The following is a 24,053-nucleotide window of genomic DNA, read 5'->3' on the forward strand; positions in this document are numbered from 1 at the left end:
TGGTTGAACATCTTTTTAGGTATTTACTAACCACTTGTATTTCTGTTTCTCTAAACTGTCTTTGTTGCCAGTTTTTTTTTGAATTGGTGTTTTTCTTCTTGATTTATAGCACCTTTCTCTGTATGTGATATGTTTCCCAGTTTTTTCAACTAGTTTTCCTTTCAGTTCAGTTCAGTCACTCAAGTCGTGTCTGACTCTTTGCAACCCCATGGACTGCAGCACACCAGGCTTCCCTGTCCATCACCAACTCCTGGAGTTTTCTCATGTTCATGTCCACTGAGTCGGTGATGCCATCCAACCATCTCATTCTCTGTTGTCCCCTTCTCCTCCTGCCTTCAATCTTTCCCAGCATCAGAGGCTTTTCCAATGAGTCAGTTCTTCACATCAGGTGGCCAAAGTAGAGTGTTATCCTCCCATGGTCAGTCAGTGACCATGTTACAAATCAATGATGCTTCAGCGTCAGTCCTTCCAATGGATATTCAGGACTGATTTCCTTTAGGATTGATTGGTTTGATCTCCTTGTAGTCCAAGGGACTCTCAAGAGTGTTCTCCAGCACCACAGTTCAAAAGCATCAATTCTTCTGTGCTCAGCTTTCTTTATGGTCCAACTCTCACATCCATACATGACTACTGGAAAACCAAAGCTTTGACTAGACAGACCTTTGTTGGCAAAGTAATGTCTCTGCTTTTTAATACGCTGTCTAGGTTGGTCGTAGCTTAGACTCTGCTTATAGGTTGTGTGTGTGTGCTTGTGTGTGCATGTGTGTATAGGCAGTACCAAGTTTTTCATTTTATATAATGTAAGTCCATTTGGTAAGATTTTTTCTCATATTGCTCTGGGTTTTGTGTCATTCTTTGGAAAGCATACTTAAGAAAAGCAGAATCCATAAAAGATAAGATTTTACCACATAAAAATGAAAAAAATCTTTCTGGATTAGAATAATATTTGCACATGATAGAAAATATGGGGAGGGTAAAAAGGAAAAAAAAAATTACCCACAGTCCAGTGGCAGTTACCATTGGTATTTCAGCTTAATTTTTTCCCAGTTTTTCCCCAACTTAACTTCGTTTCAGTTTGTGGAGAGTCATTGGTTTGTAACTTGGTCACTGACCTGGGGCGGCTAACACTTTACTCATGGATTGTGGAGGAATGGAGATCTGCCTCTTATTTCTTGCTTGAACTCTAGCACAGTTCACTAGCCCTCCTGTTGACTAGTAAGGAGTAGAAGGGCAGAAGCTAGAGCAGGGAGTGTTGGTGTTAGAAGGTCATCATGATGAGAGTCAGAAATCTGTTTATATGAAAGTGACTACAAGTTAAAATTTCTTTCCCTTCTATTGTACAACTTTTCTTCACTATTTAGTAAAGTTCTCTTTTCATAGTACCTGCGGAGTTTTTTTCTTTTACACTGTGCAAAGGCAGAAAAAGGGTATTTTAATCCTTTGAACCAGAGTTTTATTTGTTTTGTGTGTGTTTGTGTGTGTGTTTTTGCTATACCTGGTGACTTGCGGCATCTTAGTTCTTTGACCAGGGATTGAACCTGGGCTCTGGTAGTGAGAGCACCAAGTTCTTGCATTGAACCGCTAGGGAATTTTATTATTTTAGTTTTTCTAACGTATGGTCTTATTGCATAACAATAAGAAAATGTTTGAACACTTCATGCATACTAAGTCACTTCGGTTGTGTCCAACTGTTTGCGACCCTATGGACTGTAGCCCGCCAGGGTCTTTTGTCCATGGAATTCTCCAGGCAGTACTGGAGTGGGTTGCCATTTCCTCCTCCAGGGGCATCTTCCCAACCCAGAGATCAAACCTGATTCTCTTACATTGGCAGTTGAGTTCTTTACTACTAGTGCTACCTGGGAAACCCTGAACTCTTGATGGTTTTTGTAATTAATGAGGTTTCCTAATAAATAGGCAATTTTTTTTAACAATTCCATTAGTGATTGGGAGAAAAAGAACTGTTGGAGAGTTTGATGTATCTTTGAAATCACCCTTACTGGTTTTATTATTCATATACTCCTATTTCTGTCTTATAATCATAAATGAGAGCTGTAGTGGATGGAAGGTTGGGATAAGAGATGCACCCTAACTTTAATTAGGATCTATGATTGCTGTCCCAATTCCGTTTTTTAGTGAATGGTTTAGCCCACTTCATTTTATTGGACACTTTTTTGAAGGATGGCCTAACAACCCTAGAATTTGGAACTTACTTTTTAGCTGAGATACAGAGTCCTTTTACTGAAATTCTTCTGTGATAGTAACACATTATATTTGCAGAGTGATACTACCTGCATTGATTTCCTCCTCTTGTTCCTTCTCCTTTGTTGGCTGAACCCTGTATGAAATCTTGATCCTCCAATGTGGACAAGAGTTGGGCAAATTAGAAATATAAACAAAGGAAAATTATACATCTTGAGCTGATAGAAGTGTTTGGAGGAAATGTCTCAATATGCAGGTCCTTTAATTTTTTGTTAGGGATTCATTATTTATTTTTGTGAACGGTGGACACTTTTAACTAATTTCCACCTTTTTTTCCCCTTGATTATCTGGCTAGCAGTGTGCCTTGTGGAAAGTTTAAAAACAAAAGTGTAAAGAGACATATTCTTAGTCGTTTCAGGGTCAGAGTTCCCTTTTGGAATTTAATGAAAGCTATGGTTCTTCTCTCCAGAAAAAGATACAGACACTAAATACTATACAAAACTCCAAATGAGTTCATGCAATCCTGAAGCCAGCTTGTGTTTTATGGGCCTAGACTGTAAGTTAGTAACTCTGATCTAAGATAATAACCATCAACATTTTGACATTAGCTGAAATCTTTTTTTTTTGTTTTGTTTATTTTTTTTTTTTAATCTTATGTTGTAACCAGTTTTGCTTGTGGTGTTTGTATGTCATAAGCATTTCCTAATCATCAAAAGCTCTGGTTAAAGAAATCTTTGATGATGACATACCATTGTTTTCAATGTAGAAATAATTTATTGATTTCCTCCCTGGTGGCTCAGTCAGTAAAGAGCCTGCCTGCAATGCAGGAGACCTGGGTTCAATCTCTGGGATAGGAAGATCCCCTGGAGGAGGAAATGGCTACCCACTCCAGTATTCTTGCCTGGAGAATTTCATGGAGTCTGGTGGGCTGCAGTCAGGGATCACAAAGAGTTGGACATGACTGAGTGACTAACACTTTCACTGTGTTTCAAGTATTGTCTAATTGGAGGGCCGTAAAGATAAAACGGCTGTGGTTTCTGCTTTGCTCTTGAACTACGGATCTCTTTATGAGGAGAGTTAAATTGACTTACTTTATTATCTTAATGTTGGAAATTAAGAGGTTTATTTTTACCATTGTTACAAGTAGTACTACAGGGATCACCTTTGTGCCTAGCTCTCCTGTATATTTCTGTTATGTTGCTTTTGTAATTGTTAGAAGAAAAGTTGCTGGGTAAGAGGATGTCAGCCTTTGGAAGGCCCTTAAAGTTACATGTTCACTAAACTGCTTTCCAGAAAGGTTTGTCAGTTTACTTTCTCAGGTATGTAGTGTGTTAGTGCCTCTCTTATTACCAGTTTTGGAAATTTTTGCTGTTTTGTTAGATGACAGATAAACTTTCAGACATAGAAAGGAGTAGGGAAGTTACGTCAGGTACAGAGAGCGGCAGTGTGAGAGGTGGGACATCAGCATTGTGAGTGTTGCAGGACACTGGAAGGCTCTGTTACAGTTTATTTCTTACACAGCTAGCTCTGTATTAAACCCACTCTTGTTGCCAGTTTCTCAAGATAGAGGCTCTAAAAATGAGTTAATACAGAGTGGTTAACAGACTAAGCTGTAGTCTGTATGACAGCAGCAGGTTCCAAGACCATATATTCATTTCCCTCCAATTCCATCTATTCTGGATTTCCTTCACCCTTGGCCAGACTTCAGCTAATCTGAGGTCCTTGCCTGGTAGTGTGACCCAGACTATCGTTCCTGAAGGGGCTGAACCCCTGTTTGCCTTTCTCTTATCATACCTTTGCCTTATGCTGCTGTTGCCTGTTATTACAACCCTTGTAAGCATTGAGAACCACCTAACTAGTAATGTTAGTTACCCCAACATTATAACTCCTTTTTTTTTTTTTGCCTCCTAGTCCATCAGCATGAGGAGTCCAAAGTGACTGACAGTTGTTAACTTCAGATTCAGAGTCCTCTGATTAAAAATGTTGCCCCATGGGATTCTGATTCTAGCAGAGCCTAAAGTTGCAGGAAGGGGAAACAGGTTCTTTTTTTTGCTTACTAGGGTTCTAGGAACTACAGTCCTATTTCTGTTCATACCACTGGATTGTACTTTTAGGATGCACTTACTGCAGTGCATCCTGAAAGGCTTACTACTTCTTGATCACATAGCATATGTCGTATTATGCTCAGTGCCCATGGTTAAATTTTCTTCATTGTAAGCAAGAGTCATGTGGTCTGAGGTAGTCTTATACCCCATGTTGTTAAAACTAGGTACTTTTGGATAATGGTGCTGGCTGAGGCACCGAAGGCAGGGAGGGCAGAAATATCAGAATCGTCAGTGCCAGTGAGGGCAAATTGCTGCCCTTTGAGGGTGGAGGATGCCCAGTGTTGTCAAGTTGCCATCCAGTGCTTAGGTCAGCTCTTTGAGTGGTTGTACCAAATTGGAGGCTCAGGTTTTGCCTTTGCTGATGACTAGTTTTGGATACCCAGCAGCAGCAGAAGCTAAGCTATGTCAGTTTTGAGAGAAGGCTTTACTGACTCCCCAGCAGTTGGTTTGGAATTGCTAACTCTGGTAAGAATGTGTATTCCTGCTCTTCTGAACTGGGCTGCCGTGCTGCTATTTGGGCTCCCTTGGGGTAAGAGAAGTTCCTGAGGCAGAGAAGTGGAGAGACTCATGGAACCTTGAGATAGGCCACTATCAGCATGAAGTGGAATGGACAGTCAGTGTTAAGTGGGAACTGCCTACAGCAAATGAGGCTGAGTTCATCCGTGGGCTGAGGAGATCTGATACAGGGCAGCAGTTGTTTCTGCTGGATACTAATGCAAAAGAAGGGAAGCAATTCCCTAGTCCATCATTAGGAGACTGGTTAAATAGGTTGTGGTATATCCACACAATGGAGTATAATGCAGCTGTTAAAAAAAGCTTTCTATATACCATAAGGACCTTCAAGATATATTAAATGATAAAAATCATGTATTGAATATTGTATATAACTTGCTGCCTTTTGTTTGTAAAAGTGAGAAAATAAAATTTTTGTTTATGGTTGCTTTGATGCTAGTAAGTATCTGAGGAGGGGATGGGTGAGAATGGGAGGGAGATGGGACACGGGGGAGGAGCTAGGAAAGAATGGGAAAGAAAGGAAGATGAGAGATGAAACAGTTTTCTTAATGCTTGTTTAAAAAATGTTACCTGGTTTTTGTTTGTTTTGTGAGTGAAACCTCTTAGAAATGATGAGATATTTATTATTAAGTTTGAATTTTATTTTCCATGTGACTTTATAAACTAAAACTTCTCATGGCCTTTGAACTAATCAAATACATATTAAATATTCCCATGCCTGGCAACTTGTCACTCAGTTCTCAGCTTAAATGTTGGGTGGTCATTGACCCTGACTACTCAGCTCTCTCTCTTCCCATTAAAATTGTCTCATTAAACTTGTCGCCCTGTTTTATTTTATTGTACTTAACTACTATCTGAAAATTTAAAAAAAAATTATTGCACTTATCACTGTTATTTTCTTCATTGTATTTTACCACTATCTGAAAATTTTTTTTTTTTTTTTTTTGCTTACCTATTTATTGTGTGTTTCTACCATTAGAATACTAACTTCTGGGGACTTCCTGGTGGCCCAGTGGTTAAAACTCCATGCTTCCAATACTGCGCATGGGTTTGATCCCTGATCAGGGAACTAAAATTCCTGTGTGCCACATGACCAACCACCCCCCCCACCCCCAGCCAAAAAAAAAAGGAATACTAACTTCCTTAAAAGCAAGGACTTGCTGTATATTGTCCAACATTTTTTGGCATCCCATTTTTATTTTTGTTTGTGTATACATGGATGTGATATCTTTTCCCCTAAAGATTATTTACTTATCAAGCAGAGAACGTGCATCCTTTCTTCTCACTTGCCCTGCCTGCCATCCCCAGCTCTCTTTATTGGGTGTCACTTCACTACCTCTTGTTTTGGACATTTTAGGTATTAAAACAGCCTTGTTTTTAGGTACGAGTAAGTTGAGTTCTCTGGTTGATAAGTTGAGTTCTTTGGTTACTTGTGTAACCACTACCCTAATAAAGGTATAAAATATTTTTGTTCATTTCCCTTTGTGGATTTGACAAAGCTTGTTAGTCGATCCTTAAGTGTTTTATTATTTTGTAGTTTACTCTGCACTTGAAATACTGCATAATTTTTATAGGAAGAGTTAATGTTCTTTACTTTTGTTTCCATAGTTCTTTATAGATGTTATCAGTGTTTCTTCTCTTGTATTGTAATTGTCCGTCTCTCTCTCCCTGTACTCAGTCTCTACCGTAGTTGTGAACTACAGGGCTTGTTTCTTATCTTTGTATCTCCAGTTTTTGGCACTTAAGAAGCACTTAGCAAATGTTAAGAGTTAGTTTTAGGAGTAGTGTGGATGTATAACTGATGGAGAGACTGTATAGCTTAATGCTTAAGAACAGGGAAACTTGTCTCCGTCACTTGTTAGCTACTGTGACCTTGGGCAGTTACCTATTTTCTCTGTGTCTCAGTTTTCACATCTGAAAAAAATGCCATAATGGCTGTCTACCTCATAGATTTGTTGTAAAGATTAAGTGAGCTAATAAATGTAAAGTACTTAGACCAATACGTAGCACTCAAATGCTAGATTAGTATTAACTGTTAATTCTTCAGAGTTTTGGGAGAATTAGGTGTTGAGTTTTTTTTTTTTCCTTGAACCAGGAGTGTGCATAACATTTGTAAATAATAATAAGAATCTAAGCCTGCAGATCAGAATGACTTGGTAGAGCTGTTCAGAATTGAGGGACCTTTTAGCTAAGGCTATTATGCCCCTGCTTAGAAAGCCAGCCTCTTTAATCTCTGGATATCCATAGCTACTGTTCTGTATAGATATGTATTTAAATATTCTCAGCCCGTTCTTTTCATACTGTTGTTGGATGAACATACTGAGATGGTTGGATGGCATCATCAACTCATTGAACATGAGTTTGAGTAAACTACTGGGGATAGTGAAGGACAGGGAAGCTTGGTGTGCTGCAGGCCATGGGGTTGCAGAGAGTCGGACATGACTGAACAGCAGCAGCCCATTCTTCCACTCAAGTTTCTGCTCCTGAATCTACAAACGTATTTGCTTTTGCACTCACCTTTCATTTTTCTTTCTTGTTAAAAACAAAGGAAAAAACCCCACCTTTTTACTTGTGTCTAAAGCCAGTCTTGTCACCTGTGTTCCTAATTCCAGCAGTCAGCCATCACATATTTTAGTCCTGTCCTATTCCTGGTAGGCTGCGGTCCATGGGGTCCTTAAGAGTCGGACACGGCTGAGCGACTTCACTTTCACTTTTCACTTTCTTGCCTTGGAGAAGGAAATGGCAACCCACTCCAGTGTTCTTGCCTGGAGAATCCCAGGGACGGGAGAGCCTGGTGGCCTGACGTCTCTGGGGTCGCACAGAGTCGGACACGACTGAAGTGACTTAGCAGCAGCAGCATGACAGGCACTAAGAGGTACTAGATGAACAAGACAGGTAGTTGCAGCCCTTGTAAGCCTAAACTCTTGGGCAAGACAGATGATTTAAGATGCAGTTATAATAAATACAGTGTGGTAAACACTGCAGGTGTGTATGGAGTTCTGCTGTAGGATCATAAATATTTTTGGAAGCCATGGGAGGATGAAAATGTCAAAAGAGAGTAGAAATTGGGGACAAGAAGAGAATTTTGAGAAAGATCAACTTTGTGGAGAATGAAAAGTTGCTAGTGGAGAGATAGGAGGGAAGCAAGGAGAGTCTGGTGTCACAGAAGCTGAGCAGAGTGCATCTCGGGACAGAGTGATCAACAGATACTGCTCAGCAGGCAGGTAAGGTGTTTGGCTCTATCAGTTATTCCTTCTGCCTTAATTCCATGTTTCCATATTATCTCTGCAGCTCATGGACTCACAGTGTCTGTACGGTGAGTTTGGTAGGCGAGGAATATTGCGTTCTCTGACTTCATCTGTTTCTCAGTGTCACATTGTAAGTAGCACAGGTTTGGAAAAAGATTTGTCAAACTCTCTGAAGTTGTTTTCCTCTCAGATTGGCATGGGAAGAGTTGGTACGCTTTAAAAAACAAATTTATTTTATACTTTTAATTTTGTGTAGTGTTGATTTTAATTCTTCTCAACGGTTACTCAGTTTGTTATAAAATAGTTTCTAAAAATTGTTTTGTAAGTTCATGAACAATTCCAATGGGATGATTTTTTGTTTGATAAACACTGCCCTCCTGTGGTTAAAATAAACTAAACGTTTTGTGAAGCAAGCAGTCTTTCCAATGAAAATTAATTCCTGGTAAAATAATGTAATAGTAGTAGCTCTACAGTAATAGTATTGTAATGACAATGTAATGGAGTATGGTATTTTTGCTAACAAACAGATGTGGGCGTTTTATTTTCCTCTTCATCTCTCCCGTTTGGGTTTCTCTAGTGTGTCTGTACATTTTCCTGTTTATGTACATTTTCTTATTAAAAATTAAGAGAATGAAAAGAGTTAAATGCAAATGGAAAGATTGAAAAATATTAAGCTACTGAAGGGAGAATAAGCATAGACGTGATAAATCAAAAGAAAAGACTAATGAGCTATAATATGTGAAACCAATAAAAGCCTCCATGGAAAAACAACAGTAATGAAAGATGAAGAATAAACTAGAAAAAGTATTTGCAGTAAATGTGACAATAGAAGTTTTAATATATTTAATATGAAAACGAGAGCTCATACAAATGTACACGAGGGATAGTGGTTATGAATAACCAGTTTACAGGTTAAATGAGAAAATACAGTAATTAAAGTGCAAAATATATTCATAATGGCATTACGTAAAATTGTATTCATAATGTTCCTAATGGTATGTCAAAGAAAAAAGCCATACTCACCAGTCACTTTTGGCATATACTAGAAAAACTAGCTAATTATTCTGATAATAAATAGAAGGATAGATTCAAACAGTTGCCCTGCTTTTTTTTATATGAATGGTCCTCCTGATTCACCTTGACATCTCAGAAAAGAGAGCATACCTACCCTGTGTGTTCTCGTGTGTGTGTGTGTGTGTGTGTGTGTGTGTGTTGTGTGTGTGTCGGGGGATGGGATGGGGAGGGAGAGTAAACAAAACTGTGGTGTTCTTTTGGTAAAATAAAATCTGGATCCGTGCAACCCTCTAGATTCTAATTTTCAGGAAATACGTTCAGAGTATAATACAGTTAGCAAAATACAAAATGTGGGAAATTATAGTACAGTTTTCTTGTTTTTTTTTTTCTTCTTCAGTAAATAAATTGGAAGAAAAAAAGGGAGAAATCCGTAGATTAAAAGAGACTTTAAGATATGTGTTAACAAAATGTGATATGTATGGGTCTTCTTTGTATACTGGTTTGAACAAACTGTCAAAAAAAGTTTTTTCTTCCCCATGAAAATTGAGGACATTGTCTAAATAATTTAATAATTAAGAAACTATAGTTACATTTTAAGGAGTAAGGTATTTTTATTTTTAAAAAATAGTCCTTATCCTTTTTAAGAGATCTATACTAAGTATTTATGGATGAAATGTTGAGATTTGCTTTAGGGTAATCTACTTTGTATGCTTCCCACCTACATAACAAGGATCCACCTGCAGTGCAGGAGACCCTGGTTTGATTCCTGGGTTGGGAAGATCTGCTGGAGAAGGGATAGGCTACCCGCTCCAGTGTTCTTGGGCGTGGCTGCAGGTATGGATGAAGCAAGATAAGCCATGTGTTGACAATTGTTGATTGTAGTGGTCTCTCTGCATTTGTGTATGTTTTAAAATGGTCATACTTAAAAGTTAATGAAGTGAAGTGCGGGTATATGCAGTCGTGTCCAACTTGCAATCCTCATGGACTGTAGCCCACCAGGTTCCTTGGTCCATGGAATTTTCTAGGCAAGAATACTGGAGTGGTGCCATTTTCCTACTCCAGAGGCTCTTCCCAACCCAGGGATTGAACCTGCATCTCTTGTGTGTCTTATGCACTGGCAAGCAGATTCTTTACCAACAATGCTGCCTGGGAAGCCCCCCAATTCCCCCCTCTAAAAAAAGTTAATAGAGTGCTTGTATTTAATTTATAAACATTTCTCCCCCCCCCAGACTAAATGATACATAGTTCTAAATATTGAGAAAATTTAGCATAAATTTCTAAATTAGGATTAATTTAAAATGCCTAGTGTGTTGGTCATAAACTTATTTTTTAAAGGAAGGTAAGCATCTCTTAAGCAGTTTTAACTAATTGGCTTCCTCTGTTTTGTTTCATTAAAAAACAGTACACCTAGAAAATTACTGAAAATAATTTTCATTAAGAAAAGAACACAGACTGTATGACACAGGGAACCCAAAGCTGGTGCTCTGTGACAGCCTAGAGGGGTGGAGTTGGGAAGGAGGTTGGAGGGAGGTTGAGGAGTGAGGAGACATATATATACTTATGGCTGATTTGTGTTGCTGTATGGAAGAAACCATCACAATATTGTAAAGTGATTATCCTCCAATTAAAACTAAAAAGAAACACAGAAATTTCAGGTCTCCATTTCCAGTAGCTTAATGTCTTGTCAGCATATTAAGTATTTATATTATAAATAGTAAAGTTCAACTATATTAAAGTAATTCCTTGCTCTGGATAATAGTTCAGAAAATACTTTTACTATTACCATTACCATGGATAATATGAAAGTTTTAAATTCTAAATAGAGTTCATTTCATTCTGATAATCGATTAATTGTTACTTTTCAGTGAAGATTTGATATTCCAAAGAAATTTTTATTACTTTCCACTTCATAGCTCCTTGAACAGAAAGCCACTGGTTCACATGAACACTAGGGCAACCGCTTTGTCCAGTTTGCTCATCACTACTTTCTGGTAGAGTTGGGATTTGGACTCTGATATTCTGCCTCATTATGATTAATTAACCAAAGTATTCTTGCATATGAATGGGCCTTATTCTGTGATATTTTACCCTTGCTTTTCTTGCAGAATAGCTTACTATTTTGTCTTTTTATTTGAATATCTGTGATGTAAATATTAATAGAACATACAAGTGACTTTATAGGGAGTGAAGTCTTGGCATTTAACTTAAAGTTGCTTCATATTTTTGTAAAGTTTAGTTCTTGCCTAATGTTTAGTATTATTGGCAGTCTAGGGCATTGAAATAAGTCAGACAGAGAAAGACAAATATTGCATCATCTCATTTATATATGAAATCCAAAAAAGTTGAACTCATAGGAACAGAGTGTAGATGAATGGTTACCAGGGGTTGAGTGGTAGAGGAAATTGGGATATGTTGGTCAAAGGATAAAAATCAGCAGTTTTAAGATAAATGCGTTCTGAGGTTATAATGTGTAGCATGGTAACTGTGATTAACAGTACTGCATTATATACTTGAAATTTGCTCAGAGAGTATATCTGAAATGTTCTCACCACACACACAATAATGTGTGGTAATCATTTAACAATATATACTTATATCAAGTCATCACATTGTACACCTTAACTTACACAGTGTTGTCAGTTATATCTCAGTAAAGCTAGGGGGAAAATCTGGCTGAAGTATTAAAATTGTATGTCTGTAGGGGTGGTGTTGCTTGTGCGTGTCTGAGTGTGTTTTAGAGTGGTCAGGAATCTCTCTGAAGAAGTGAAGTGAGGGAGAGAGTCCATGAATTTCTGAGGAAAAGCATTGCAAGAGGACGGAGCAAGAACAGAGGCCCTGAATTAGGAATGAATTGGTTATGCTTGAGAAAGGGCAAGAGGGTAATGTGAGAAAAGTGAGATGAGAGTTTCATGTAGAATTTCTTAAATTCTATTAGGAATTCAGGTTTTGTTTTGATTTTAATATTTTAAAAAGTGACAGAGGTTAAAAATCAGAGGAATATGTACTTTAAGTTTTAGGAAGATTACTTAACTGTCATGTGAATAGACTGGTGAGTCATTTAGGCTGGTGTAAAAGAAATTGCGGTTTTACATTGTTGAAATTTGCTGTTTCATATTGGAATACATTCTTAAATAAATGTGGTTATGTTATACATCATTTTAATGCACACATTTTTCACTTTTTTTGCTAATACTTATTGCTTACTGTTTATTTTATGTTAGACTATAGAAATGATGCTAAACAAAAAGCAAATTTGAGTGATTTTTTATTTGAGTTTAAAATGAGTCATAAAGTAGCGGAGAATGACTCACAACATCAACAATAACATTTGGCCCAGGAACTACTAGTTAATGTACAGTGCAGAGGTGCTTCAAGAAATTTTGCAAAGGAGATAAGAGCCTTGAAGATGGACATAGTGGTTGGCCATTGGAAGTTAACAATGACCAATTGAGAGCAGTCATGAAAGCTGATCCTGTGAAAACTACAGGAGAAGCTGACCATTCTACGGTCATTTGGCATTTGAAGCAGATTGGAAAGGTGAAAAAAGTTGATAAGTGAGTGCCTCTTGAGCTGACTGCAAATCAGAAAAATCATTGTTTTGAAATGTTATCTTCTCTTACTGTACTCAACAACAAGGAACCATTTCTAGATCAGATTGCGATGTGCGATGAAAAGAGGGTTTTATATGACAACCAGTGACAACCAGCTCAGTTGTTGGACTGAAAATCTCCAAAGCACTTCGCAAAGTCACATTTTCATCAAAAAAAGGTTGTGGTCAGTATTTGGTGGTCTGCTGCCCATCTGATGATCTAATAGCTTTCTGAATCCTGGTAAAACCATTACATATGAGAAGTATGCTCATTAAATAGATGAGATGAACTGAAAACTGCAACGCCTGCAGCTGGCATTGGTCAACAGAAAGGGCCCAGTTCTTTTCCTCAACGATGTCCATCCTCATATCGCTCAACCAACGCTTCAAAAGTTGAAAGAATTGGGCTATGAAGTTTTCCTCATCCAGCATTATTCACCTTGACCCCTTGCTAACCAACTACCAGTTCTTCAAGCATCTTGATAACTTTTTGCAGGCAAAACGCTTCCACAGCCAGCAGGAGGCAGAAAATGCTTTCCAAGAGTTCCTCCAATCCCGAAGCATGGATTTTTATGCTACGGGAATAATAAACAAACTTACTTCTTGTTGGCAAAAACGTGTTGATTGTAATGGTTCCTATTTTGCTTAATAAAGATGTGTTTGAGCCTAGTTATAATGGTTTAAAATTCGTGTCTGAAACTGCAGTTACTTTTGTACCGACCTGATAGTTAGATATGGCTTTGGCTGCATGTAACAGTTCCTTAAATGATTTGGAAGTTTATTATTCTTCCCTCCAACAGTCTGAAGGTGTAGTTAGTCCACCATTCTTAGGGTGTGTCCTTGTCTGTATGGTTCAGAATGGCTTGTCGTCGCCTTCATTTTCTAGACAGGGTTGAGGAAGGGCCAAAGAAGGATGTGTCCCTGCCTTTTGAAAATCTGGGTTGTTGAAGTCACTCCGCCCCACATTGTGTTGTCCGGTATTTGCATTCCACACCTAGATTTGAATGCAGTTTTCTTTTCATCTGTAGCTATATAATATTCAGTTGTGTAAATATACTAGTTTTCTTAATATCTTTTTATTAGATAAGAAACCTTTAAACTTTTTCCTTTATTGAGTAACATAATGAATATTTTCTTATATTATCAATAGTTTAAAGTTGAATGTTGAATAAAGTTGAATTTGTACACTGGATTATGTATACACATCCATTTCATGGGGTAGTTTTATTATTGCCATGTTTTTGCTGTCCAAAGTAGCAGGGAAAAAAACCATTGAAATATGATTTTTTTTTTTTTTTTTTGGCATTTGATCATTTGTGAAATCAAGCATCCTTTGTTGTTTCTTCCATAAATTTTTATTATAGGATATTGAATGTGTACATAAAAGTCAACAATAATATAATGAATATTTTTGTGCCCATTTTATAGTTTCTATAATTATTGACTTATAGCCTGCCTTGCAGTACTTAATCTCTATCTAAATTTCCTCTTTATAACTTTGAAGCAAATCTCCAACATCATATAATTTTATCTGTAAGTATTTCAGTATGCAAATGCTACTTTATGTTTTCTGTTCAGTTTTAATTCTTTTATGAGCTATCTGTGTCCATGATGAAGTTTTCTCCATTTTTAGTAATTTTATACAATTTTAGTATATAGATGGTAAATGCAGGTCCAGTTTTCTGTTATAGGCCTTAAGTTGGATAAAGGTAGTCACTTAAATTTTGGGCATGTTAATTTTGAAGTGAAACATCCAAGGTTGGTGTTTTAAAGCAGTTATAAACAGACTGTGCTGCTGCTTTTCATTTACCAAAATGGGAGTGATTGATGAAGTCTTGGGAATGGATGATTTTATTCAGGGAGAGTTGAAGTGAAAAGGAAAAGCTCTGAAATGATGCTTGTAAAATATTTAAGGGGTGGCCATAGAAAAAGACTGGAGAAAGAAATGGCAGCCCACTCCAGTATTCTTGCCTGGGAAATGTCTTGGACAGAGAAGCCTGGCAGGCACATGGTCCATGGAATCTCAAGTCAGACATGGCCTAGCAACTGAACAACAACAAAGACTACAGGGAAACATTTTGGAAAAAAAGAGTCTGGAGAGAACAGTATCTTAAGAGAGGAGGTTAATAACATCTGATGTAGCCTAGAGGTCATGGTAGATGTCAACAAGTTTATTTGTTGGATTTTATGATTAAGCAAATGAGGAAAGAGATGCAGACACAGGACACAGTGTGCTGTAGACTGCAAGATAGACCTGAGTTTGAATTATGACTCCCACTTACCTTGCTGCATTATGTTTGGAAATTTGCTTCAGTTCAGTTCAGTCGCTCAGTCGTGTCCGACTTTGCGACCCCATGAATCGCAGCACGCCAGGCCTCCGTGTCCATCACCAACTCCTGGAGTTTACTCAGATTCATGCCCATCAAGTTGGTGATGCCATCCAGCCATCTCATCCTCTGTCATCCCCTTCTCCTCCTGCCCCCAATCCCTCCCAGCATCAGGGTCTTTTCCAAGGAGTCAACTCTTCACATGAGGTGGCCAAAGTATTGGAGTTTCAGCTTCAGCATCCGTCCTTCCAATGAACACCCAGGACTGATCTCCTTTAGGATGGACTGGTTGGATCTCCTTGCAGTCCAAGGGACTCTCAGAGTCTTCTCCAACACCACAGTTCAAAAGCATCAATTTTTCGGCGCTCAGCTTTCTTCACAGTCCAACTCTCACATCCATACATGACCACTGGAAAAACCATAGCCTTGACTAGATGGACCTTTGTGGCAAAGTAATGTCTCTGCTTTTTAATATGCTGTCTAGGTTGGTCATAACTTTACTTCCAAGGAGTAAGTGTCTTTTAATTTCATGGCTGCAATCACCATCTGCAGTGATTTTGGAGCCCCCCAAAATAAAGTCTGACAGTGTTTCCACTGTTTCCCCTATCTATTTCCCATGAGGTGATGGGACCAGATGCCATGATCTTAGTTTTCTGAATGTTGAGCTTTAAGCCAACTTTTTCACTCTCCTCTTTCACTTTCATCAAGAGCTTTTTAGTTCTTCTTCACTTTCTGCCATAAGGGTGGTGTCATCTGCATATCTGAGGTTATTGATATTTCTCCTGGCAATCTTGATTCCAGCGTCTTCTCAGCCCATGTTTCTCATGATGTACTCTGCAATAAGTTTAACAAGCAGGGTGACAATATACAGCCTTGACGTACTCCTTTTCCTATTTGGAACCAGTCTGTTGTTCCATGTCCAGTTCTAACTGTTGCTTCCTGACCTGCATACAGGTTTCTCAAGAGGCAGTCAGGTGGTCTGGTATTCCCATCTCTTTCAGAATTTTCCACAGTTTATTGTGATCCACACAGTCAAAGGCTTTGGCATAGTCAATAAAGCAGAAATAGATGTTTTTATGGAACTCTCTTGCTTTTTGATGATCCAGCAGATATTGGCAATTTGATCTCTGGTTCCTCTGCCTTTTCTAAACCAGCTTGAACATCTGAAGATCGCAAGTTCCACGTATTGCTGAAAAGCCTGGCCTGGAGGAATTTTGAGCATACTTTACTAACAGTGTGAAAGATGAGTGCAATTGTGGTGGTATTTGAGCTTCTTTGGATTGCTTTATAGGACTGGAATGAAAACTGACCTTTTCATCCCTGTGGCCACTGCTTATTTCCAAATTTGCTGGCAATATTGAGTGCAGCAGCTTTTCCACAGCACATCTTTCAGGATTTGAAATACTAACTGGAATTCATCACCTCCACTAACTTTGTTCGTAGTGATGCTTTCTAAGGCCCACTTGACTTCACATTCCAGGATGTCTGACTCTAGGTGAGTGATCACACCATCGTGATTATCTGGGTTGTGAAGATCGTTTTTGTACACTTCTTCTGTGTATTCTTGCCACCTATTCTTAATATCTTCTGCTTCTGTTAGGTCCATACCATTTCTGTCCTTTATCGAGCCCAGTTTTGCATTAAATGTTCCCTTGGTTATCTCTACTTTTCTTGAAGAGATCTCTAGTCTTTCCCATTCTGTTGTTTTCCTCCATATCTTTGCATTGATTGCTGAGGAAGGCTTTCTGATCTCTCCTTGCTGTTCTCTGGAACTCTGCATTCAAATGGGAATATCTTTCCTTTTCGCCTTTGCTTTTCGCTTCTCTTCGTTTCACAGCTATTTGTAAGGCCTCCTCAGACAACCATTTTGCCTTTTTGCATTTCTTTTCCATGGGGATGGTCTTGATCCCTGTCTCCTGTACAATGTCACGAACCCCGTCCATGTTCATCAGCTCTTGTCTATCAGATCTATCCCTTAAATCTATTTCTCACTTCCTCTGTATAGTCATAAGGGATTTGATTTAGGTCATACCTGAATGGTCTAGTGGTTTTCCCCACTCTCTTCAATTTAAGTCTGAATTTGGCAATAAGGAGTTCATGACCTGAGCCACAGTCAGCTCCCAATCTTGTTTTTGCTGACTGAATAAAACTTCTCCATCTTTGGCTGCAAAGAATATAATCAATCTGATTTCAGTGTTGGTCATCTGGTGATGTACATGTGTAGAGTCTTCTCCTGTGTTCTTGGAAGAGGGTGTTTGCTATGACCAGTGCGTTCTCTTGGCAGAACTCTATTAGCCTTTGCCCTGCTTCTTTCCGTACTCCAAGGCCAAATTTGGCCTGTACTCCAGGTTTTCTGACTTCACTACTTTTGCAATTCCAGTCCGGCTATAATGGAAAAGGACATCTTTAATTGGTGTTAGTTCTAAAAGGTCTTTTGTAGTCTCATAGGACGTTTAATCTTCAGCTTTTTCAGCGCTACTGTTTGGGCATAGTCTTGGATTAACCATGATTTGAATGTTTGCCCTTCGGACAAAACAGATTCAATTCTGTCATTTTTGAGATTGCATCCAGTACTGCATTTCGGACTTCTTTGTTGACATGATGGTTACCATTTCTTCTAGGGATTCCTGCCCACAGCAGTAGATACCAATGGTCATCCTGAGTTAAATCACCATTCCTGTCCATTTTAGTTCCCAGCTGATTGCTGAATGTCGACATTCACTCTTAGCCATCTCCTGTTTGACCACTTCAATTGCCTGATTCATGGACCTAACATTCCAGGTTCCTATGCAATATTGCTCTTTACAGCGTCGGACCTTGCTTCTGTCACCAGTCACATCCACAACTGGGTATTTTTTTTTGCTTTGGCTCCATCCCTTCATTCTTTCTGGAGTTATTTCTCCACTGATCTCCAGTAGCATATTGCGCACCTACCGACCTGGGGAGTTCCTCTTTCAGTATCCTATCATTTTGCCTTTTCATACTGTTCATGGGGTTCTCAAGGCAAGAATACTGAAGTGGTTTGCCATTCCCTTCTCCAGTGGACCACATTCTGTCAGACCTCTCCACCATGACCCGTCTGTCTTGGGTGGCCCCACACAGCATGGCTTAGTTTCATTGAGTTAGACAAGGTTGTGGTCCTGTGATCAGATTAGCTAGTTTTCTGTGATTATGGTTTCAGTGTGTCTGCCCTTTGATGCCTTCTCACAGCACCTACCGTCTTACATGGGTTTCTCTTACCTTGGACATGGGGTATCTCTTTATGGCTGCTCCAGCAAAGCACAGCTGCTGTTCCTTACCTTGGACGAGGGGTATCTCCTCACGGCCGCCCCTCCTGACCTTGAACGTGGAGTAGCTCCTCTCCGTCCTCCTTCACCTGTGCAGCCGCCGCTCCTTGGACGTGGGGTTGTTCCTCTGGGCCGCAGCCTCTGACTTTGGAAATTTGCTTAGCTGTTAGCAAATTTGTTATCTATAACAATAGATAACTATCCTGAGGGTTAGTTATCCCACTTCTTAAATGGGAGTAGTGATGCTTCCCTTTTAAGGTTGCTGCTGAGACATTTAACTGGTCATGGCAAACACCCTCTTCCAACAACACAAGAGAAGACTCTACACATGGACATCACCAGATGGTCAACACCAAAATCAGATTGACTATATTCTTTGCAGCCAAAGATGGAGAAGCTCTATACAGTCAGCAAAAACAAGACCGGGAGCTGACTGTGGCTCAGATCATGAACTCCTTATTGACAAATTCAGACTTAAACTGAACAAAGTAGGGATAACCACTAGACCATCAGGTATGACCTAACAAATCCCTTATGACTATACAGAGGAAGTGAGAAATAGATTTAAGGGACTAGATCTGATAGACAGAGAGCCTGATGAACTATGGACGGAGGTTCGTGACATTGTACAGGAGACAGGGATCAAGACCATCCCCATGGAAAAGAAATGCAAAAAGGCAAAATGGTTGTCTGAGGAGGCCTTACAAATAGCTGTGAAACGAAGAGAAGCGAAAAGCAAAGGCGAAAAGGAAAGATATTCCCATTTGAATGCAGAGTTCCAGAGAACAGCAAGGAGAGATCAGAAAGCCTTCCTCAGCAATCAATGCAAAGATATGGAGGAAAACAACAGAATGGGAAAGACTAGAGATCTCTTCAAGAAAAGTAGAGATAACCAAGGGAACATTTAATGCAAAACTGGGCTCGATAAAGGACAGAAATGGTATGGACCTAACAGAAGCAGAAGATATTAAGAATAGGTGGCAAGAATACACAGAAGAAGTGTACAAAAACGATCTTCACAACCCAGATAATCACGATGGTGTGATCACTCACCTAGAGTCAGACATCCTGGAATGTGAAGTCAAGTGGGCCTTAGAAAGCATCACTACGAACAAAGTTAGTGGAGGTGATGGAATTCCAGTTGAGCTATTTCAAATCCTGAAAGATGATGCTGTGAAAGTGCTGCACTCAATATGCCAGCAAATTTGGAAAACTCAGCAGTGGCCACAGGACTGGAAAAGGTCAGTTTTCATTCCAGTCCCTAAGAAAGGCAATCCCAAAGAATGCTCAAACTACCACACAATTGCATTCATCTCACACACCAGTGGTCATGTATGGATGTGAGAGTTGGACTGTGAAGAAAGCTGAGCGCTGAAAAATTGATGCTTGAACTATGGTGTTGGAGAAGACTCTCCAGAGTCCCTTGGACTGCAAGGAGAACGAACCAGTCCATCCTAAAGGAGATCAGCCCTGGGTGTTCATTGGAAGGACTGACGCTGAAGCTGAAACTCCCAATACTTTGGCCACTTCATGCGAAGAGTTGACTCCTTGGAAAAGACCCTGATTGATGCTGGGAGGGATTGGGGGCAGGAGGAGAAGGGGATGACAGAGGATGAGATGGCTGGATGGCATCACCGACTCGATGGGCGTGAGTTTGAGTAAACACTGGGAGTTGGTGACGGACAGGAAGGCCTGGTGTGCTGCAATTCATGGGGTCACAAAGAGTAAGACACGACTAAGTGACTGAACTGAACTGAGACATTTAACTGAGAGAATGATTGGCACTTGTTTGTGTCTTCTTTACAAATGGTAGTTGCTGATATCACATCTTGATACCTTAGTGGCTGATCTGAGATATCTGACTTCAAGTGATACCTGTCACATAAGTCTTGTATCTATTGTTTGTGATACAATTGCTATGCTAATTGGTAACTCCTTTGATAATATAATATAGATTGGTTCAGTTTTAGCTTTCACTTTCATCCATTGTCAAGGGTTCCAGGTTAAGAATGGAAAATGATTCAGGTAAAGAGAGTTTCTGTCTAAAATTTGGATAAAAAGAAAAAAAGGAATACAAAATTGACTTATAAGAAAGCAATTTAAAGGAAGTCTGTTAGTGGAAAATATTCTTCATTTTCCTTTAAGAATGTCTTAATTTCCTCTTCATTTCTAGAGGATATTTTTTTCTGGACAGGAATTTTTTAATTACAGTCTTTGTCTTTCAGCACTTAAAAATGTACTTTGCTGTTTCTGCCTTTCATGGTTTCTGATGAGAAACCCACTTGAGTCACTGGAATTGTTGTTCTCCTAAGTGAAATACTGTTTTTCCTTGGCTACTTTCAAGATTTTAAAATTTTCTTTGGTTTTCAGTAATTTGGTTGTGTTATATCTGGGTATAGATTTCCTTGAATTTATGTTGTTTGAGGTTCATTGGTTCTCCTGAAATTGTAAGTGTGTATCTTTCACCATATTTGCTAAGCTTTTGCTGCTATTCCTTTAAATTATGTTTTGTGCATGCTACTCTTTATTTTCTCATTTTGGGACTCTGGTGACATGAATGTTAGACCTTTTGATATTGTCCCATTGGCTCTGTTCATCCATTTTTTGTTTTTTTCCCCATAACTTTTCTGTTTGTCAAATTGAATAGTTTCTATTGCTCAATCTTCAGGTTCACTGAGTCTCTTCCTCTGTTACCTGCATTCTGCAGTTGAGCCTCTCCAGAGAATTTTGGATTTTACTTTCTATTGCATTTTTTAGTCTTTAATTTTAATTTTGTTTTATACACCACACAGGTACACACACAATGGTATAATCAACCTTACTTCTTTGCTAATGCTTTTATTTTTTTCCCACTAAGAATAGTCTTCTCGCTTCTTTTTTTTTTCTCTCACTTCTTGCAGCATGGTTATAATAGCTGCCTTAAAATCTTTACCTGAAAATTCCAGCGTTTGTGTCATCTCAAGTTTGTTGTCTGTAGGTTGTCTTTTCCTTTGTTGAGTTACTGAGATTTTTCTTCATATGTCAAGTGATTTGGGTTTGTGTATTAGGCATTTTTTTCCTTTTGTGACATTTCTGTTGCAGTAAAACTTCGATACTGTCTCATTTGAGTCCTATGGAGAATGTTTTTGGTACTTCATTTTGAGGGATTGGGGGTGCTTTTTAAAGTAGGCATTTGGCCTTTTAGGTTCAGGTCCTAAGTTTCGGCCTACCTTCTGTGCACTAAAATTCTGGTGTCTAGTTTTTAAAACTTCTGTTTCTATCTTTCCTGCATATGCACCACTGAGTGCTAACTTTGGGAACCTGATAGTATGTTTAGGGTCGTGTGCACATATATGCTTAGTTCTTGGGTGACCCCAGGAGTGTCTGTCGAACTTATTGGTGTCACTTTTTGAGCTCCTTTCTCTTTACAAGTTTCCTGACATTTTCTGGCTCCTAGAGAACTTTCTTCCTAGTTCTATGGCTAAATAACTCATGTTTTCATTTCTTTTTGCTACACACTTCCACAGCTACTTCTGCCTTTGATGCCAAGCAACAGTTCAGTTCAGTTGCTCAGTTGTGTCCGGCTCTTTGCAACCCCATGAATTGCAGCACGCCAGGCCTCCCTATCCATCACCAACTCCCGGAGTTTACTCAAACTCATGCCCATCGAGTCGGTGATGCCATCCAGCCATCTCATCCTCTGTCATCCCCTTCTCCTCCTGCCCCCATCCCTCCCAGCATCAGGGTCTTTTCCAATGAGTCACCTCTTCACATGAGGTGGCCAAAGTATTGGAGTTTCAGCTTCAACATCAGTCCTTCCAATGAACACCCAGGACTGATCTCCTTTAGGATGGACCGGTTGGATCTCCTTGCAGTCCAAGGGACTCTGGAGAGTCTTCTCCAACACCATAGTTCAAGCATCAATTTTTCAGCGCTCAGCTTTCTTCACAGTCCAACTCTCACATCCATACATGACCACTGGAAAAACCATAGCGTTGACTGGACGGACCTTTGTTGGCTAAGTAATGTCTCTGCTTTTTAATATGCTATCTAGGTTGGTCATAACTTTACTTCCAAGGAGTAAACGTCTTTTAATTTCATGGCTGCAATCACCATCTGCAGTGATTTTGGAGCACCAAAAAATAAAGTCTGACAGTGTTTCCACTGTCTCCCCATCTATTTCCCATGAGGTGATGGGACCAGATGCCATGATCTTAGTTTTCTGAATGTTGAGCTTTAAGCCAACTTTTTCACTCTCCTCTTTCACTTTCATCAAGAGGCTTTTTAGTTCCTCTTCACTTTCTGCCATAAGGGTGGTGTCATCTGCATATCTGAGGTTATTGATATTTCTCCTGGCAATCTTGATTCCAGCTTGTGCTTCTTCCAGCCCAGCATTTCTCATGATGTACTCTGCATATAAGTTAAATAAGCAGGGTGACAATATGCAGCCTTGATGTACTCCTTTTCCTATTTGGAAACAGTCGAAAAAGGATGTAAACCTTAGGAATTCCTGCCACATTCATAGGATTGGAAGGAATCCGCTTTCTTGAAGTTTTAGGTCCCTGTTCAGCCACTGCTGGTATCATCACTGCCACAGCTGCTGCCTTTGAATTGCTTCAGAGTGGGGTCTGAGAGAAAGGGAAAAAACCAAGAGGATCTTCCTCTGCTTTTGGGGCCCCCTTGACTGCTTTTCAGACAGAAAAAGGGAAGATTTCTCTTGAAGCCATTTCTGTTTGCACTTACTGTGCAGTTCTGAGTTGAGGCTGCTTTGGAGTCTGGACTGAGTGATCCTAGGGGAAATAAAACCAGGAACCTCACTGCTGGGTTAGTAGGACTTCTGGTTTTGGTTTCCTCCTCGAAACCAACTGCTTCCCTTTTCAGAGTCGTCAGATAAGTAGCTACTCCATGTCCTCTGTCCAGGTTTTTAGTCGTATTCAAGAGGAGAGACAGGATAAATTTTGCTTATATCCTCTTTACCAGAACACAGATACTGTTTAATTTCATTATATTGTTCATTTATTTTGATTAAGAAATTACTGAGCATCCCAAATGTACTAGACTTTGTTTGGAAATGTAAAGGTGGATGCTCTTTAAGCTATTTCCAGTAAGTCTACAGGTAGTCATGTAGGGTTGGAGGCAGAAAGTAAGCATAATTTCATATTATGCATTCATAATAATTAGTAATCTTTTTTGACTCATTTCTGCTCGGGATTTGATGTATGGTTTGTGACTGAAGACAAGAGTGTCCTATTTAAAGAATGTCCATTAATTTTTCATTTATTATCCCAAAATTTAAGGGATGAAACGTCTCTGGATTTCTGTGTGCTGGAGGAAATTGATACATAGCTGTAATAAAAAGAAATATAGCTTACATGTGTAATTATAAGAATTTAAGTAAATAATTTGTTATTATATACTTGTTTCTCAGGTCTTAGAAAAATATCCCAATACACCCATGAGTCATAAAGAAATTCTTCAAGTTATCCAGAGAGAAGGACTAAAAGAAATCAGGTGAGTTATTTAAGTGTTATTTGTAATAATTATAATACTCGATTAGAATATATTGTAGTGTATAGCAGTCTTCAAAGATTATTTAGTAACAATTGCTTTATTAATTTATGGTTTATTGAATTCAGATCTTTGGAGTTTTCAGTCATAGCACAGGTAAAAAACCAAAAGTAAGTTAGAAAAAATTTCTTATAGCTACTGCCACACCCATGCACTTTAATTCTCAGGAGGCCTGGAGCCATTTTAAGCTTGGTCATTAGCAAATAAAAAGTACTCTAAAAAGT

The 24,053-nt window shown here is 39.0% G+C and overlaps 1 protein-coding gene across 2 annotated transcripts in view; it reads left to right on the plus strand.

Annotated features, from left to right (window-relative positions):
- ASXL2 (ASXL transcriptional regulator 2) overlaps positions 1 to 24,053 on the plus strand; it is a 119,849-nt gene that overhangs the window by 19,475 nt on the left and 76,321 nt on the right. For both annotated transcript variants that reach the window (XM_043469163.1, XM_043469164.1), the window contains exon 2: positions 23,690 to 23,772. In XM_043469163.1, the coding sequence (XP_043325098.1) occupies positions 23,690 to 23,772 (83 nt within the window). The remainder of the gene's footprint in view (positions 1 to 23,689; positions 23,773 to 24,053) is intronic.

This window comes from Cervus canadensis, chromosome 5 (genome assembly GCF_019320065.1).
Source record: "Cervus canadensis isolate Bull #8, Minnesota chromosome 5, ASM1932006v1, whole genome shotgun sequence".
Taxonomy (NCBI): Eukaryota; Metazoa; Chordata; class Mammalia; order Artiodactyla; family Cervidae; genus Cervus; species Cervus canadensis.